This window comes from Furipterus horrens, unplaced genomic scaffold, assembly GCF_987537825.1.
Source record: "Furipterus horrens unplaced genomic scaffold, mFurHor1.1.pri manual_scaffold_3, whole genome shotgun sequence".
Taxonomy (NCBI): domain Eukaryota; kingdom Metazoa; phylum Chordata; class Mammalia; order Chiroptera; family Furipteridae; genus Furipterus; species Furipterus horrens.
Genome location: NW_028327173.1, coordinates 358,906 through 374,479, shown reverse-complemented (window position 1 = coordinate 374,479; position 15,574 = coordinate 358,906). Strand labels below are relative to the sequence as shown.

The window sequence follows — 15,574 nt, the reverse complement described above, 5'->3', positions numbered from 1 at the left end:
CTGCGTTTACTGATCCCACCGGGGCCGGCAGAGGGCGCGCTGGGACCCGCCCAGAGCCGGTGCGGAAGCGGAGGTGCGGCCCCGGGTTTTTACGTCTGACTTTGTTTCCGATTGGTTTATTTAAAGCTGCCCTATAATTGACCACTTACATGTGTTTAACGCGCTCTTGTGAACGGAATCTTTCATTATATTTTTGTTCCTAAGCCTTGTGCTCTTTGAGTCTGTGCTGGGGGAAGTGCGCCGGGTGATGCGTGGCAGCTGGGGGCGGCGTCCCGGGCTGACCGTGGACCTGGCGGCCACACCGTGCTGCTGGGCCTGCCCTCTGGCCACAGCCAGCTCGAGGCCGCGTCTGGGGGGCCGCGTCTGGTCCTCACATGCGGTGTCTCCTGAGGCTTATGGGAGGGGGGCTGTCGAGCAGAGTTCCCTCCCTCCCTCCTTCCTTCCTTCCTTCCTTCCTGGGGGAGAGCTTGCTGGTGGACACTGTCGGCCCCGTGCAGAGCCCGTGATGCTGCCTCCAGGCCCAGCTGCCTGGTCCTGGCTCTGTGTGCCGTCCCTGGGGGCCAGTGCGTGTCCTTGGCCCACCCCTTGGCCATGCACATCCCCGCCCATTTGGCAGAGCCCAGCCCTTCACTGTGCAGGCTGGGGTGTGAAGTTGGCCTCCATCGGAACCAAAGCCTGATGAGGTAGCTGTGCCACTGACCCGTGTGACAGCCGCCTTGGGGTGGAGTATGGCCATGGAGAGAAGCCCTGGGTCCCCCCGAGGTCGAGGTTTTCACGCCAAGAGGTCTGTGTTTGAGAGGATGGAGTGACTGCTGCCCGGTGGGCCTCCAGGACAGCCTGCTGCATGGGGGGGCTGTGCCCAGCGCGCCATTCCTGTCCCCCTGCAGGGCCTCTAGGCACTGGGCTGGGTGGGTGAGGACGCCAGCACTGGCCTGAGCCTCCTGTCCGGGGCGGCTGGTGGCTGTCCTTTCCTAGGTGGCTCCAGGGTTGGCTGGGAAGTGGGGATGGCTTAGTCCTAGAAGGACCCTTGGGACATGAGAAGGGGTCCTGGAAAGCCAGGTGGCAGTTCTCTGTCATGTAGCATCTCCTCCCCCAGCCCCAGGCTTGCCTGGCTGTCCCACACCTGACCAGAGCCTGCTTCCTTGGGAAGGACGTTGAGCCAAGAGCTGAACCCAGGGCTGCAATGGGGCTGGAACTGCTTCAGGCCCAGCCTGTCTTGCCTCTGCCACGTGTCTCCCTGTCCAGTGGCCAAGGGCGGCAGCCGTCATGGATGCGTTGCCAGCCACACTTGCTGGCACATATGCAGGCCTCGAGGACTGGGCCACCAGGACACAGGTGACGGAGGCAGGTGCCCAGCCTGCAAGGAGGGGTCAGCAGCTTGGCCGTCTCCCAGGCTGCCTTTCCTGATGCAGCACTGGATACGGCACAAGAAGGAGCTGAGGCTTCAGCAGCGAGCTCAGGGTCCACCAGAACCGCCGCTGTTGTCCTGGGTGTGTGTGACCCCCTCTGCCTGAGCCAGGAGGGGAGCACAGGTGTCCAGGCATGGGCACGCCTCGTGTCTTCCTGAAAGCTCTGGGGTGGCTCTGCCTGTAGCTGACGGTGGGTGTAGCCTGGTGGGGTCTTCTGCTTGGCTGCCTTCATCATCCCTGGCAGACGTCTGGAAATGAAAGGAGGTCTGGAGGGCTCTTCGGTGCCGTCCCCCTGCCCCCAAGGCCACCCTGCAGGCGGCAGCTCCTTTGGGAGCCAGCCGTGGCTCTGATGGTTGTTAGCCTGGGTCTACACCAGGGCCCCCCCCAACCCCAGGCCCTGCAGCAGGAGGTGGGTGGGCGAGTGAAGCTTCATCGGTGTTCACAGCCGCCCCCCATTGCTGGCATCACTGCCTGGGTTCCGCCTTCTGTCCGATCAGCTGGGCATTAGATCCTCATAGGAGCGCGAACCCTGTGAGCTGCGCACCGAGGGATCCAGCTTGCTGCTCCTTATAAGGATCTAATGCCTGGTGATCTGCGGTGGAGCAGAGGCAGTGACACCGGCGCTGGGGAGCGGCTGCATACACGGAAGGTTTAACGGCAGAGACCGTGACAAACCAGTCACTTGCAGACGCACATCAAAACCTTATCAGTGAGTGGCAAGTGATGATTAAGCTGCATCTGGTGGCAGGCTATGAAGCCATTCCCCCCACCCTACCCCTGTTCCATGGAAGAATCGTCTTCTGTGAGATTGGCCCCTGGTACCAAAAAGGTTGGGGACCGCTGGTCTATACCACCCCGTCAGCCACTGGCAGCCAGGTCCAGACTCAGGCTCCCAGCCCACCTGGGCCCATGTGCAAGCACAAGCCTCGGGGCCTGGGGACTTGGATGGGCCCCGCTGTCCTGCCTGCAGCCTCGAGGCAGTTAAGGGAGGACCCCGGCGCTTTCTGGGGACCCTCCACTGTTCCTCAGTCCAGTTGGAGGGTAACACTCACTCTCCTGGAGCAGGATGGCTGTGGAGGGAATGGGCTCTGGCAGGGCACAGCTGGCTGGGGCTCGTAGGGGTGCTGACCCCTGGGGCCTAGTCTCCCTTCTCCCTTCTGGCTCAGAAGCCAAGGCAGTAAGGAGTGGCCCTGTGCCCCAAGAAGAGGAGGGGCCACTTGTCACACCATTGAGGTCCTCTGCTGGCACGCTCACCCCAGTGTAGAAGCAGCACCCAGAGTCACCCAGGCCAGCACGAGGCAGGGAGCGCGGTGGGCCAGCTGCCCGGCTTCCCTGGTCCTGCCCCTGGCAGGGGCAGGAGGACCTGGCAGGGCCAGAAGGATCCTGGAAAGCCTGAGTGAGGTGGGTCCTAGGAAGGAGCTGATGGGGCTGTGAGCTCTCTGCGGAGCATATAGCCACCCTGGGGGCTCTTGGGCGCCCCCCCCCAAGGGGTGAGTGTGAGGTGCCAGGAGCTTAGCGAGGATGGGGGGCAGGGCAAATCCTTGGTAACGGTTCCCAGAGTCTGCCTTCTGGGAAGGGGTGGGGGCTGTTTCCAAGGCACTGGGAGGACCTGGGGAGGAGCAGCCCCTCCGCACTTGTGCAGAGGCGCGTGGTCAGTGGGGGAGCTGGACCGAGCACGCCCCCGACCTGCCTGGGAGCCGCTGACGGATCATGTGTGTAAGCCCTCCCCCTTGGAGCCCGCGAGCTTTGGGGCGGAGGGGAGGGTTTATCTGGCGGCGGAGCGGGCAGCGAAGGCATTGCGTGCGTGAGGGACAGCGGGCGCTGGCCGGACCTGCGGGGACAGGAGTGCATCGCGCTGTGTCCCTCGCGCTGTCCGCTCCTTGTGGTGCCCGTCTTGCCGCTGCGCCTGGCTCGCGCCCCACAGACATGCACCGGCGGCGACCAGGCGTACCCCAGGGCCGCGCCTCCGCGCGGGGGCTCTGAGCGACTGCGCCGCCCCCATGATTGCACCCGGGCACCCCTGCGCGCAGCGCTGAGCCACTGCCGAGGTCCAGAGCCGCCCGCCGGTGCCATGCGCTGGGCTTGGGCTGCGGCCGTGGCCCTCCTCTGGTCGCAGCTCACGCTCGTGAGGGCCGTCGGGGCCCGGCGGGAGCAAAAGAGGCTGCGGCAGCCCGGCCAGCGCACCGAGAACCCCAATGCCACCATGACCAACAGTGAGGGGCTGCCTGGCTCCCCCAAGGTACTCGCGGACCAGGGCACGTGGGCGCGGGCTTACGCACACTTGCGGGCGCCGCTTACTTCCGGGGCTTTGACTTGCCGGGCCCCATCCTCCCACCCGCCGGCTTTGCCAGCCGGGCCCTCCAGGACCCCTCTCGTCTTGGTGGGGTGGGGCTGGGGCAGGATCTGCTGCAGAGGGGTTTGGGGCCGAGGGGCAGGGGAAGGGAGAGGCTTCCTGGCGAGGCTGCGCTGAACCCTTTGAAGCCCCAGGTGTCCATTCTGCCACAGCAACCCGCTGCCTCAGGTGCAATCGCCAGTTCGGGAGGGGTGGGGAGGCGCTCCCTGCAGCCTGCTCCTCGGTTGTCCAGCAGACACCCCCTCAGGACCCACCCCCACAACTCCCAGTCGGAGAAGCTGAAGCCAGCTGGACCCTGAGCTTCCACAGGCTCTCACCCGTGCTGTGCGGTCAGCACCTCCCTCCTGGCCTCCGGCACTGGCGGGGAGGGGGCTCCTGTCCTTAGAGTCCCTCTGGCCCCAGGTCCTCTCAGAGACCTGATGACCCGCCCGCCGCTGCCGCCCCGCCACCCCCCCACACCCCCCACCCCAGCACCTGTCTCAGCCCTGAGGATCTCTTGAGGAGTCTTGGAACTGACCCCGTGGGCCACAGCATTGGGAGGGGGGCGGCGGCTGCCAGGACAGGCCCCCTCGCCAGCCAGTGTGCCTTTGATCCTGGCCTCCCGCCGCCCAAGGGCATCTCTGTGGCCGCCAGCCCGGCTGCTCTCAGCCCACGCAGCCCCGCTCAGCCAAAGGCCCCGTTCTCCAGGCGGGCAGGTGAGGGGAGGCCCTGGGCCCTCCTAGCCCCGCACAGGGACCCAGCAAGTGCCCAGGGCAGACTGGGGACAGCGCTGGGCCTCTGTGACACGCGCCCCGGCCCTCCCCACGTGTCAGGTCCCCGGTTCTTCCTCCACCCACCTCCACCTGCCCTTCCTGCCCCCTCCAGGGCCCCTGGGGACCTCACGCACAACCAGGGTCTGTGGTGGCCGGAGACGCGGGCAGAAATCAAGGGATATTTGAGTGTCTTGGCTTCTCTCTTCCCTGGTGGGACCCAGGTCAGGGGTGGGAGACACCGCTACCCTGCCTGTCCCTCCCAGCCCCCCAGGATGGAAGCCTGTCTGGTCCACTGGGAAAGACCCCAGCACCCCCCACCCCCACCCCTGTTGTGAGGCTGCCGCAGGAGCCTGGCTGTGGCTGTGTCTGAGGCAGAGGGCTGACGGCTGGCTCCTCCCGGGGCCAGGACCCTGGGCTTGCCCAGCCTGCGACGGTGCTCCGGGAGCTGTGGGGGCTTCACTGTCCCCCTCCACGGTCTCTGTCCATAGCAGTGGCTGTCTCCCAGCCAGGCCAGCATCCACTCTTGCCTGCCCATTGTATGTGCTTCCTGTCTGAGTCTGGCACAGACTTTCTCAGAGACTGCAGGCTCTCTCTCCAGCCCACACCCGCTTACTGAGCTTCTCAGACACCGGCAGGGGTATTTCTGCCTCTCCCACCTGCCTGGAGCTCAGGAGGGTGGTTGGAGGGCTGGGGGCAGGGTCTCGGGCTGCTCTGTGCCACCCCTTCAGCCCTTCCTCAAATGGCAGGGTGGACCGTGGCTGGGGTTCGGGTCCAAGACTGAGGGCAGGGCCTCAGTCCTAGCAGGGTCTCTGGGACTCTCAGAAAGACTTGCCAGCCCCTGGGGGGACATAGGGGGCTGGGTCTGCCTCTGCTTAGGAATAGGGTGCAGTGGGAGGGGACAGGTCACTTCCACACACCAGAGCCGAGGTGTCCAGTCATCAGGCCTGGGTTCCAAAAAGGTCCCCAAGTCATCGCCCTGCCTGAGGGTCCTGGTCTGAGTCCCCAGGAGTGTCCTGTGTGGCCCCCTCCCCGTTTTCCTGTGTCCACTGCTCCAAGTTCCGCCCAAGGCGGCCTGGGCCCTGAGGGTCCCCGCTGCCCCCTGGGGCTGCAGGGAGTACCCAGTGGGGCCTAGGCCAGCACACCAGCCCTGCCCCTTGGCCCTTCAGCCACCCGAGGCCTCGGGGCCTGAGTTCTCAGATGCCCACATGACCTGGCTGAACTTCGTCCGGCGGCCAGATGACGGAGTCTCCCAGAAACGGTGCCGGGGGCGGGACAAGAAGTTGGTGAGCCTGGGTTCTGAGCCCAGGGCAGGGGTGGCTGTGGCTCCCGCTGGGATGCTCATATCCTCCCGCCTCCCCCAGCGAGGCCTCTCGGGCCCCCCAGGGCCCCCTGGGCCCCCGGGCCCCCCCGGGCCTGCTGGTGCAGAAGTCACACAAGAGGCTCTGCTGCAAGAGTTTCAGGAGATGCTGAGAGGTGAGGTGCCCCTGCCCCTACTCCTCCCGGAGGCTCAGGGGGGCCCCCCAGCCCCTGGGCGACCCCCACCTGCTGCCCACGCCATTGTCCCCACAGAGGCCACTGAGCGCCGGTACTCAGGGCTTTGGGGGTCATTGCTGCCCGAGGGGACAGGCGGGCGGCAGGTGGCCGAGGCCTTCCACTGCCGGCTGAAGGCCCCGGTGCTGGTGGACAAGAAGACGCTGGTGGAGCTGCAGGGCTTCCAGGCCGTAAGTGGGCAGGCGTGAGGCCCAAGGGAGTGCTGCGGGGGGCAGGACGCTGAGGTGGCCCCCACGGGTGAGCGGGGCCCTGGCCACCATACCCAGTCACGTGCACATGCAGCGCGGGTGTGGAGGTACAGCTGCCGTGGGTCAGATTTCCATCTTGCACCAGGCCTTCGAGTGGGGTACAGGGTGTCCGGGCAGAAGCAGGGTTATCTGTCCTGGGGTCTCCTCTACCTCTGGGACCTGAAACCTGTGGCCAGAGGCCCAGGCAGGTGCAGATGCACAGGTCATGCCCTCTGTCCTGCCCCCTGGGGTGTCCTCGGGGGTTGGGGGAAGGCTATTGGGTGTAGGCGCCTCTTCCAGGCTGGATGCCAGGCCCTGCAGCCCAGTGCCCACCTGCTGTCCCTGCAGCCCACCGCCCAGGGCGCCTTCCTGCGGGGTTCTGGCCTGAGCCTGGCCTCTGGCCGATTCACAGCCCCCGTGACCGCCATCTTCCAGTTCTCTGCCAGCCTGCACGTGGGTAAGCAGGGCTGGACCCAGGGTGTGTGGGGGGGTGGGGGGGATGGCCCTCCCAGATGGGCCCCAACATCGCAGGCCCCAGACCTGGGTCCTATGACAGAGCTGCTTCTTGCTCCAAACCCGGCTCCTGCTGGGGGCTTGGACGGGGCCCCACGTCCACTTGACCCGAGCCAGCAGCCACTCCTGGGCCTGTCTTGCGCGGTGTGCCCCGAGGCCCCCAGCCCCAGCGCCGGTCCCTCTGCCCCGTGCTTCCCGGGACCTCTGTAGCCGCTGTCTCCGCAGACCGCAGGGGGCTGCAGGGCCGGGCCCGGGCCCGGGACACAGTGCGGGTGCTTGTCTGTATTGAGTCCCTGTGCCACCGCCACACGTGAGTGGGCCCTCCTGGGGGACACCTTGTTGCTGGGGGTGTGTGCAGGGGGCTGGGGTGGGGGCCCGAGTGTGGATTGTGCTGCTGTGGAGCGTGGAGGGGCGGCCCCAACACAGGACCCCCCTGAGCACTGGGGTGGGGTGCAGGCCCTCGGGCCATCTCTGCCCTCACCCTGGGCACCGTGTCCAGGTCCCTGGAGGCCGTCTCAGGCCTGGATGGCCGTGGCAGGATCTTCACGGTGCTGGTTCAGGGGCTGCTCCAGCTGCAGGTGAGGCCGGAGGGGCTGGGTGGGGCGGGAGGGGTCCCATGCCTCAGCCTCAGAGGGGCGCCCCCAGCCCTGCCTGTGGACGAACATTGGCCGTGTGGGGACTCAGGAGCCTGGGTCCCCCGCGCTCCCCGTGGGCGGGCGGGCGGGCCCTGAGGGCGGCGCCGTCCGCTGTGGGATGTCTGCAGGCTGGACAGTACGCCTCCGTCTTCGTGGACAATGGTTCCGGGGCAGCGCTCACCATACAGAGCGGCTCCAGCTTCTCCGGCCTGCTCGTGGGCACATGAAGACACCAGGGGAGCTGCACCAAGAGCATCCTCAGGGCCACGGGGAGCCCCCCGGTCGCCCACCCCCACTGCCCTCTGTTAAATGTGTGGTCACAGCAATAAAAAGTCCCAGCCCTCCCTGTCGCCTGGCCACTGTATTGTTGTGGAGGCAGGGCTGGGGGTGCAACTGTAGAGGAACATGTGGCCCCAGAACACAGTCCTCCGGGATGTGGGGTGGGATGGGGAGTGGCCTCTGTTTGGGGGGCTGAGGTTCCGGCTGGTTACTCTGCAGCCTTGTAGCCCCCACAGCCCCTGTGCCTGCTGGGGGTCCATGTTCGTCCTGAGGACAAGGATGTCCATCCAGGTCCCTGCTCAGCCCTGCCCACAGCCTGACACCACCCCTGCGCTCACTCGTGCGGCCCAGCCTGGGAGGGCGGCGGCCGGTGGACGCCCACAGGGCCAGGGGCTCGGACGCGCTCAGCACGAGGCACCAGGAGCCCCCGAGTTGGCTGAGCAGGATAGTGGCTAATGCCACGTGCAGTCAGGGAGCAGAGGGTGAGGTGGGGAGCCCTTGGAGGGCCCCGTCCTGGGGGGCAAGCACGGGGAGCAGACGTGTATGAAGGCGCAGGACTATGCACGCATGTGCAGGCCACAGGTAGCACGTGTGAACCTGGAGGCGCATGAGTGCACACGTGGGTGAAGGGTGTCCAGGCCCACACCAGGTGGACACCCACTCACCACCCCAAAGATGGGGTCCAAACTGCCCCAGGTGGCGTGGCTAGGACCCTGCCTTCAGGGCCTGTGGATTTGGCGCCCCTGCCCCCACCCCATTTGGGCTCCAGCAAAGCCAGACCAAAGAATGTAAATGGGTCCTGAGATGTCCAGGCCTCTGCAGAGCTGCCCAGATACCATCTGTGGCTGGCACCTCGGCCCCAGGCAGGCGGCCCCGGGCAGGCAGCCCCACCGGGAGCAGGAGGCTGGCCCCGACCCCTCCACAGACGCCTAGGGTGGAGATGGGGCTGGGCCCCAGTGCTGCAGGACCTATAGACCCCAGTTCTGAGGCTGAGCAGACCGAGAAGGGCTTCCTTACCCTGTAATGGGGGTAGGGGCTGGGGGAGGGCAGGGTTTGGGGGTCCATCTACAGGCTGAGGTTGAAGGCGGGGGAGGTGGGGCCCGTGGAGCCTGGAGCCTGAGGACCATTACCCAGCCCCTCCCCCGGGGACCCTGCCTGGCCAGGCTGGGTAATGAGGCAGCAGAGCCTGGTGCCGGGCGGGCGCTGGTCTGTGCAGCACAGGGCTTGGCCACTGACCCGTCCCCACCTCGCTGCCTGGTCCCCCCAGGGTGGCGTCAGGGGCTGGGGGAGGTTGGGGGGGGTCTCTGCTTCACAGCCACCGTAGGCACCAGCCTGGCCTGAGTGGGGGTGTTCTGGCAGCCTGCGAGGGGGGCGTGGGCCCGTGGGCCCTGTCGAGGAGGCAGGGGGAGGGGTGCACACAAGGGAGCCAGAGGAGTGGGTCCCTGCCCCCACTTCCCACTGCAGGGGCCTGTGCGGGGCGGGTCAGAGCCCAGCCTGGCTCGGCTGTAGAGACCAGTGTGGGCGACGGCCTGCTGCTGGAGGCGGCCACTCTGGGCTGTCGGTGGGCACGCCAAGGGGCCAACGGCCAGCACCTAGTCAGACCCTCTCGGCTGCCCCTGGGGCCTCACTGCCCCTGGGGGCTCTCCTGACGTCCATCAACACCAGCCAGTCCCCCCTGACCTGCCTGGCCTGGGAGGGGCACGTCGCACCTCCTCACCCAGACCTGCTTCTGGGGGCTGTGATGACAGAGATGGAGACCCAGACCCAGAGGGGCCCAGGGCCCTGCCGAGAGAGGCAGACAGACAAGAGACGAGAGATGAGGGGACGAGAGACAGGCGAGGAGGCGAGGGGGCCGGGCCAGCCCCGAGGAGCTGACGCTGGGCAGGTGGCCAGGGCTGGAAGCGGCCTCCTGGCGCCCAGCTCCACCTGCCTCCTGTCTCGCCCTCCCTCTTGTCTCTGCCCCCTCATCTCAGGCAGTGACCACTTGGCTGTGACTCCCCCGGAAAGTGCTGCGTCCAGCCCCCTGGGCTGGAGTGTAGGAGCCAGGGGTGGGGGACCGGCCACCGGTTACTGCCATAGGGAGACCCAGGGGCCTGAACTGAGGGGGACCCAGGGCTCAGGGTTCCGGTCCCAGGCTTGGATCAGCCTTGAAGGACACAGGCTTCTGTGCCCCCCAGTGCAGACAGGGGCCAGCGCAGGGTTAGTCCCCAAAGGCCCCACCCTGGATCCAGCTGCTTACCCATCCCAGCTGCACTGCTTCCCAGGCCTGGCCCGAACTGCATGGTGATGATTTCCCGGGGCCTCGGGAGCAGTCTGGAGCCCCCAGGGGGCTCTGGGCCCCCGTGGTCACACCCACCCAGCCTGAGCAGGGTGCCTATGGGTGAGGTGCAAACGGGGCCAGACCTGCTGCTGTGGGCAAGACACTTGCTCAGGGTCCCGGGGTGGGGTGGGGGGCTCTTTCTTTGGCCTGGCCTCTGGGGGTGGAGCTGGGCTTTGGGTGGCTTGAGTGTCTGGCTACGGCCAGAGCCAAGTGGCCAGCACAGTGCTAGCTGGCCTCGGGTTGACCCCTGACCGGAGTCCCACCCGGAGCAGTGGGAGGTCTGGGCTGGCCTTGCTGACCCCTCCGAGGGCTCACTTCCCAGAACCTCTGTCTGACCCGTTGCCGGCCAGATGGGTGTTCAGGGAGGTCCCTGCCAGGGCTTCCCAAACCCTGGTCCTGGTGCTACAGCCAGGCTGTACCTGATCAGCCCTTCCTGGTCTTGAGGTGGCCCTGGGCGCTGGGGCTGGGTGGGTCTCGGTGTTGGGTCAGAGCCTGCCCCCCAGCACCGTTGGCTGCTGTCAGTCTGAGTGCAGACAGGAATGTGGGCAGCTGGCTCGGGACAGCCGGAAAGTCCTCTCGGGGGCCAGGAGCAGCCATGGACCGGGCAGCCAAGGCCCCACCCTGGGCTGTGGCAGGCGCGGGGAGCGGCTGGGTGGCAGGCCAGGGGGGGCGCCCAGCTGTGAGCAGGCGACTGCCTGGTCCCACCCCATGGTCCCCTCAGGGGCTGGGGATGGCACAGGAAGGGGGTGGGGGGGGGACTTGCAGAAGAGGCTGCCCACCTGGCCTGGGCCCTAGGCTGCCTGCACACTTAGGGCACAGCCAGAACAGGATGGCTCTCCGTGGCCAGAGCCAAGCCCCGGGCCTGACCTTGCCTGACTCAGGGGGGCTCTGGGCTGGGTAGGGGCCCTGCTCCCAGGACCCCTGGGGCTCTCTGTCCCTGGGCAGGCCCTACCCTGCAAGCCTGGGGGTTCTCACAGACAGACCAGCCTCCTGGACTCCTGTGACCTGGGCCAAGGACTGAGGGCGGCCTGCGGGCATGGGGGGTGGCGGATGTGGGAGGCCTGGGGGGGACGTGCTGGTGCCGCTCTCTCTGGGTCTGCGTACCTCGGCTCCACTGCTGACCCCGTAGGTCCTTGGTGGCTGTGATGCTGTCTCTGCTCAGGCAGAGCTGCAGGGGTGCTCCTGAGTGTCTGTGTGAGGGAGGTGACAGTGTAACGTGTGTGGGGTGGGGTCTCTGTGTCCCCTGTCTACACCCTGGGGCCTGGCCCTCTCGGCTGAGCTGGGACTGCCAGGCCCCTTGGGAGCAAACACGAGGCAGGTGTCCGGGACTTGGTGGCTGGAGCTCCTGGCCGGCCGTTCGCTGAGCTCAGGAGGGAAACTTGTAGAGGCTGATCCCCCTGGGGAGCATCATGTTGGGTGGTCAGGCTGGAGGCCACAGGACAGTGGGACCCTGGGCCCCAGGGCAAGGGAACGGCACCCTGTCCTGGGGAGCAGCTCCCCGGGGGCCGCAGTGTGGTGCCGAGGCCTCTGTCCTGCACACACAGCACCAACTGGGGACTGGGCATGCTGGGGGGCGGGGCTCACAGCGTCGTGGGGCCTTTGCTCACTGAAGACTTGGCTACTGTACCCTCTGACCTCGAGCTCTGTGTGACCTCAGGGCCCTGCCCGGGTTCAATGACACACTGGTCTCCAGCCCCGCCACCTGCGCAGCCTGGGGTCTCCTGCAGCCCCGGCCCTGCGGCTGGGTGAGGAGTCCGAGGAGCTCATCCTGACCACGCCCGTGCCTGCCACCACCATTGGCAGGTCTGACAGTGTGTACAGGTGGCCTGGCGCGGAAGTGGGGGCTCGGGGACAAAGGGCCTTTGTTTGGGAGAGTTTGGGGTGCAGCCCCGCTCTCAGGCAGTGACTCACAGGTTCCTCTGCTGTGATAGCATCAGTTTTGCAACAGTTGGAGGGTGTGCCGCACACACGCCTGGAACAGCGAGGGCGGGAGGGACCCCTGCCTGTGCCCACTGCCCCTCCAGGCTGTGACGTCAGGGGGCTGAGGGGGTGGCAGTGAGAACAGCGGGGAGCAGGAAAGGGCATCAGAGGGCCAAGAAAAGCCCCTTTTCTGAAGTGGGGTGTCCCCAGCAGCAGCATCTTGGCCTTGTGTTCTCCTGCCGACTGCGGGGGTGTGGGGGACGTGGTAGGGGGGGACTCACAGCTCCGGCAAAAGGCTGGACCCAGGGGCACTTCCCCGTGGAGGCTGCCCAGTCCCTCCTCTGTGGGGACCGTCTGGGGCTTGCTCCTGGCTCCAACCGTCTGTCCTGCGGATCAGGTGGGGGGTGCGAGGGCTCCTCTGGGCTGGGCTGCCGAGACCCTCAGACGCCACTGGAGGGAGGGGCCTGGGTTTCCCTCTCCCCCTTCCCCCTGGGTCACAGGGCGGATCAAGCCCTCCTTGGTGGGAGGAGGCAGGAGCTGGATGAGGGCCCTCCCTGGGTTCCTGACCTGCAGCTGGGCATGGAGGTCCAGCCGCTGCCTGCAGTGTTTACTCCAGAGGACAGAGCTGACCACCATCCAGGCTCCCAAAGCCACACACGGAAGCCCCCGCCTTCCCCCAGCCTGCAGCTCACCCCGTGCTGGAGTCCTGCTGGGTGGGTGCCACGGGCCAGGGGCAGGGGCCCTGGGACCGTGTGCAGGGAAAGTACAGGGACCTGGGGCCAGAGGCCATAGGGGCACCCCCTGCGCACGTGGGTGCAGGTGTCGGGGCGGGTGCGCCCCTGCGTGCTCTGCTGAGTTGCTAGGCCAGCAGCTGCCCGTTGCTGACCCCTCTCATCACTGCCGAGCCTCCCTGGGGTTCCACGTCTGGCTGCTCACCTTCCCGGGGTGGGGGTGGAGGCACTTCTGTAGAGACCCTTGACTCTCACCAGGGCCTGGGGCCCCACATCCACTCCGAGGTGGCCCAGCAACAGCCCCCCTGTGTGTCCAGGTGGAGGCCAGGAGCCTCCTCACCCCAACTTAGCTTCTGCCAATGCTGGGTCTCTGGGAGCCGCACGGGCAGGCCCTGTCCCTCCCTGAGCCCCCGTTCTCTGCAGGACCCCACTAGTCAGGTGGGGCTGGCAGACCCCTGGGGGCCTGCTAGTGCTGGGACCAGGGGCTGCACCTCTGCCCAGATTTCTGACGTGGGCAACTGTGCTGGCTTCCAGAGTGGGTCCCCCTGGCCCAGGTCTGAGGGCCCCCGGGTCCCCTGCACCTGCCTCACCAGGGCTGCTAGTCTTTCCTGAGTCACTTGTTTTCCACGTGGGACCAGGTGACGGCCAGTGAGGGGGCCTGTGAGGCACCTACAGAGACTGTGCGGCCCCTCTGTGGTCACGAGCCTCCTCAGAACTGCCGGCCCTGGCAGAGTGGGGGGCCCCAGCAGAGCTCAGCTGCAGGTGGGGGTGCCTGCCAAGGCCATGTGTCAGGTCTCGGGGTCACTGCTGCGGGAGCAAAGGCTGGAGGTTGGCCAGGGGGCAGACAGGAGAGGCCAGCTCCCATGGGCTCCTGCCTGAGGGTGGCGGAGGGAGGGGTAGGGAACCCCTAGTGCCCACAGCTGGCATGGCGTCAGGAAGGGCTGTGAACAAGGAGGGCGTGTGGGGGGAAGGGAGGGAGGAGCTGGTCGGGGGACGGTGGGGAGATGGTGGTGTTTTGAGGGGCACTTTCTGCCCAGAGCAGGACTGAGGGTGTGAGCCCACCCAGGCCCCAAAGAAAGGGGACGGGTGGCCACAGGGGCCAGATGATGGGTGAAGGGACCTGTCTGTTCCAGCTCCCAAGACTGTGGGGAGGGTCTTCCGGGCAGGAGGTGGGAGGTGACCCCTAGGGGAGAGCTGGGAGTGGAGGCCTCAGGGCCTCAGGACAAGGAGTGCCACAGGGGTTGGACTGAGACCTCCCGAGAGCTCATTTTCTCCAAGGTAAGGCCTGGGGGATGGACAGACGGGATCAGGACATACCTGCTCCCTGGCTCACATGGGGGAGAGGCCAGGTCACTCAGGGCAGGCCGTTCAGGGGACACACCACCCTGACCTCTCCAGGCCCCGGAACCAGAGTGGGGCTCGAAGGAGCAAGTCAGACGAAACTCCGTTTTCCCTGTGCCCTCTGCCCCACCAGGGGCTCTGAATACGGGTTCGCTGTGACCCCTCTGGAGGTCCCGGGGGCCGGCTCCGGACTGCTTTAGGCCTCCGTGTGGGCTGCTGCCACGTGCTTCCTGGGGCCCTGGGTGGACGTCGCACGTCATCAGTCTTACACGGGGACAGTGCCCGGTGGCAGGGCTGAGAGAGGAGCACTGGCCGCCCCAACAAGCCCTGCAGATTCTGGGCTGAGGCAGCAGCCGGTCAGGGGCAAGGGCAGGCCCACGGACGGAAGGAACGTGGGGGCCAGGTGGCCCCGGGGAACACAGCCTCTGCAGGCTGTGCCCACGGCAGGGCCCTGTCCCCCCGACCCAGAGGCTGGACAGGTCTCTGCTGAGCCCTGGGAAGTGGAGAAGGCTGGGCCAGCGAGGGGCTGAGGGGCTGAGGGGTCTGTGAGCCTCGGTGAGTCCCTCCCCAGCACCCGGAATCGGGAGGGACCAGGGAACGGCACTGGCACCTATGCCTGTCCCCTGGGTCTGCTACAGCAAAGCGCCACAAACTGGGGGCTGGAAGCCACAACAACGTGTTCTCTGCCACCTGAGGCCGGAAGCCGAAACCGCGGGCTCAGCGGGGCCTCGCTCCCCACTCTGGGGAGAGCCGCCTGGCCTCCCAGCCTCCAGAGGGGCTGTTGTGGCAGCTCACAGTGGCGTCTTCCGTCTCTGCCTGTCACCACACGCCATCTCCTCCACGACCTCTGTCCCCTCTCCTTACAGGGACGCCAGACGTGTTGCAGTAGGGCCACCCTGATGACCCCGTCTTCCATAAGTGCGGCTGCAGATAAGGCCACGGGCACAGGTACTGGGGGCGGGTCTTGAACATATTTTCTCAGGGAAAACGGTTCAATCTACAGCAGGTCCCCAAGAACCTTGACCACAGGCTGGCTCCTCCCAGGTGGGTGGCCGGATGGAGACCTCAGTGAATGTCTGAGAGGACCTGACTCAACCAGCACATTACATTCTGAGGCTTCAAACGGGGAGACGGACCCAGGTATCTGAGCCAGTCTCACTTCTGGGGCCTTGCGGTTGGTAGGTGGCCTGAATGGGCCGCCCCAAGGTGACATTGCAAGTGAAGCAGGGTGGCGCAGGCCTGGAGCAGGGGACATGCACTGGACAGTGGGCAGGGGTCTGAGGGTGGGAGCGGGCAGCACGTGACCTTTTCTCCCTGGTGTTGGGAGGTTCGCTCTTTTCTAGCTTTGGGACCTTGGTCAAGGCTGTGACCAGGGGAGAGCACCTGCTGGCGCCTCCTCCTGAGCCTGCCCACTGGGGAGCCCAGCTCCCTCCCCGCCTCCCCTTGAGTGATGCCTGCTGCTCTGTGCCCCACACCGATGTCCCCATCGCCCTCCCGAGGGCCATCTCTCTCCGGGGCCCTGGCTTGCGCTGGGCTCACAGCC

General features: G+C 66.7%; 1 protein-coding gene across 2 annotated transcripts; it reads left to right on the top strand.

Moving 5' to 3' along the window:
* The first annotated feature begins 3,040 nt into the window (after positions 1-3,040).
* Positions 3,041-7,784, top strand: C1QTNF12 (C1q and TNF related 12). Of its 2 annotated transcripts, none has more exons than XM_090271433.1 (8): positions 3,041-3,648; positions 5,681-5,797; positions 5,876-5,987; positions 6,084-6,235; positions 6,641-6,749; positions 7,016-7,115; positions 7,305-7,383; positions 7,569-7,784. In XM_090271433.1, the coding sequence occupies exons 1-8, from the start codon at positions 3,481-3,483 to the stop codon at positions 7,665-7,667; spliced, it is 936 nt and encodes a 311-aa protein (XP_090127559.1). In that variant the 5' UTR covers positions 3,041-3,480; the 3' UTR covers positions 7,668-7,784. The 2 variants fall into 2 exon arrangements, with proteins under 2 accessions (XP_090127559.1, XP_090127560.1); XM_090271434.1 differs by having other exon boundaries at positions 3,044-3,648; positions 7,031-7,115.
* The last annotated feature ends 7,790 nt before the right edge of the window (positions 7,785-15,574 follow it).

Excerpts from the sequence above, each read along its gene's own strand:
- C1QTNF12 (XM_090271433.1), top strand. The coding sequence starts at position 3,481 with ATGCGCTGGGCTTGGGCTGCGGCCGTGGCCCTCCTCTGGTCGCAGCTC. Across the intron at positions 5,988-6,083 it reads GTTTCAGGAGATGCTGAGAG|AGGCCACTGAGCGCCGGTAC; the intron begins GTGAGGTGCCCC and ends TTGTCCCCACAG. Across the intron at positions 6,236-6,640 it reads AGCTGCAGGGCTTCCAGGCC|CCCACCGCCCAGGGCGCCTT; the intron begins GTAAGTGGGCAG and ends CTGTCCCTGCAG.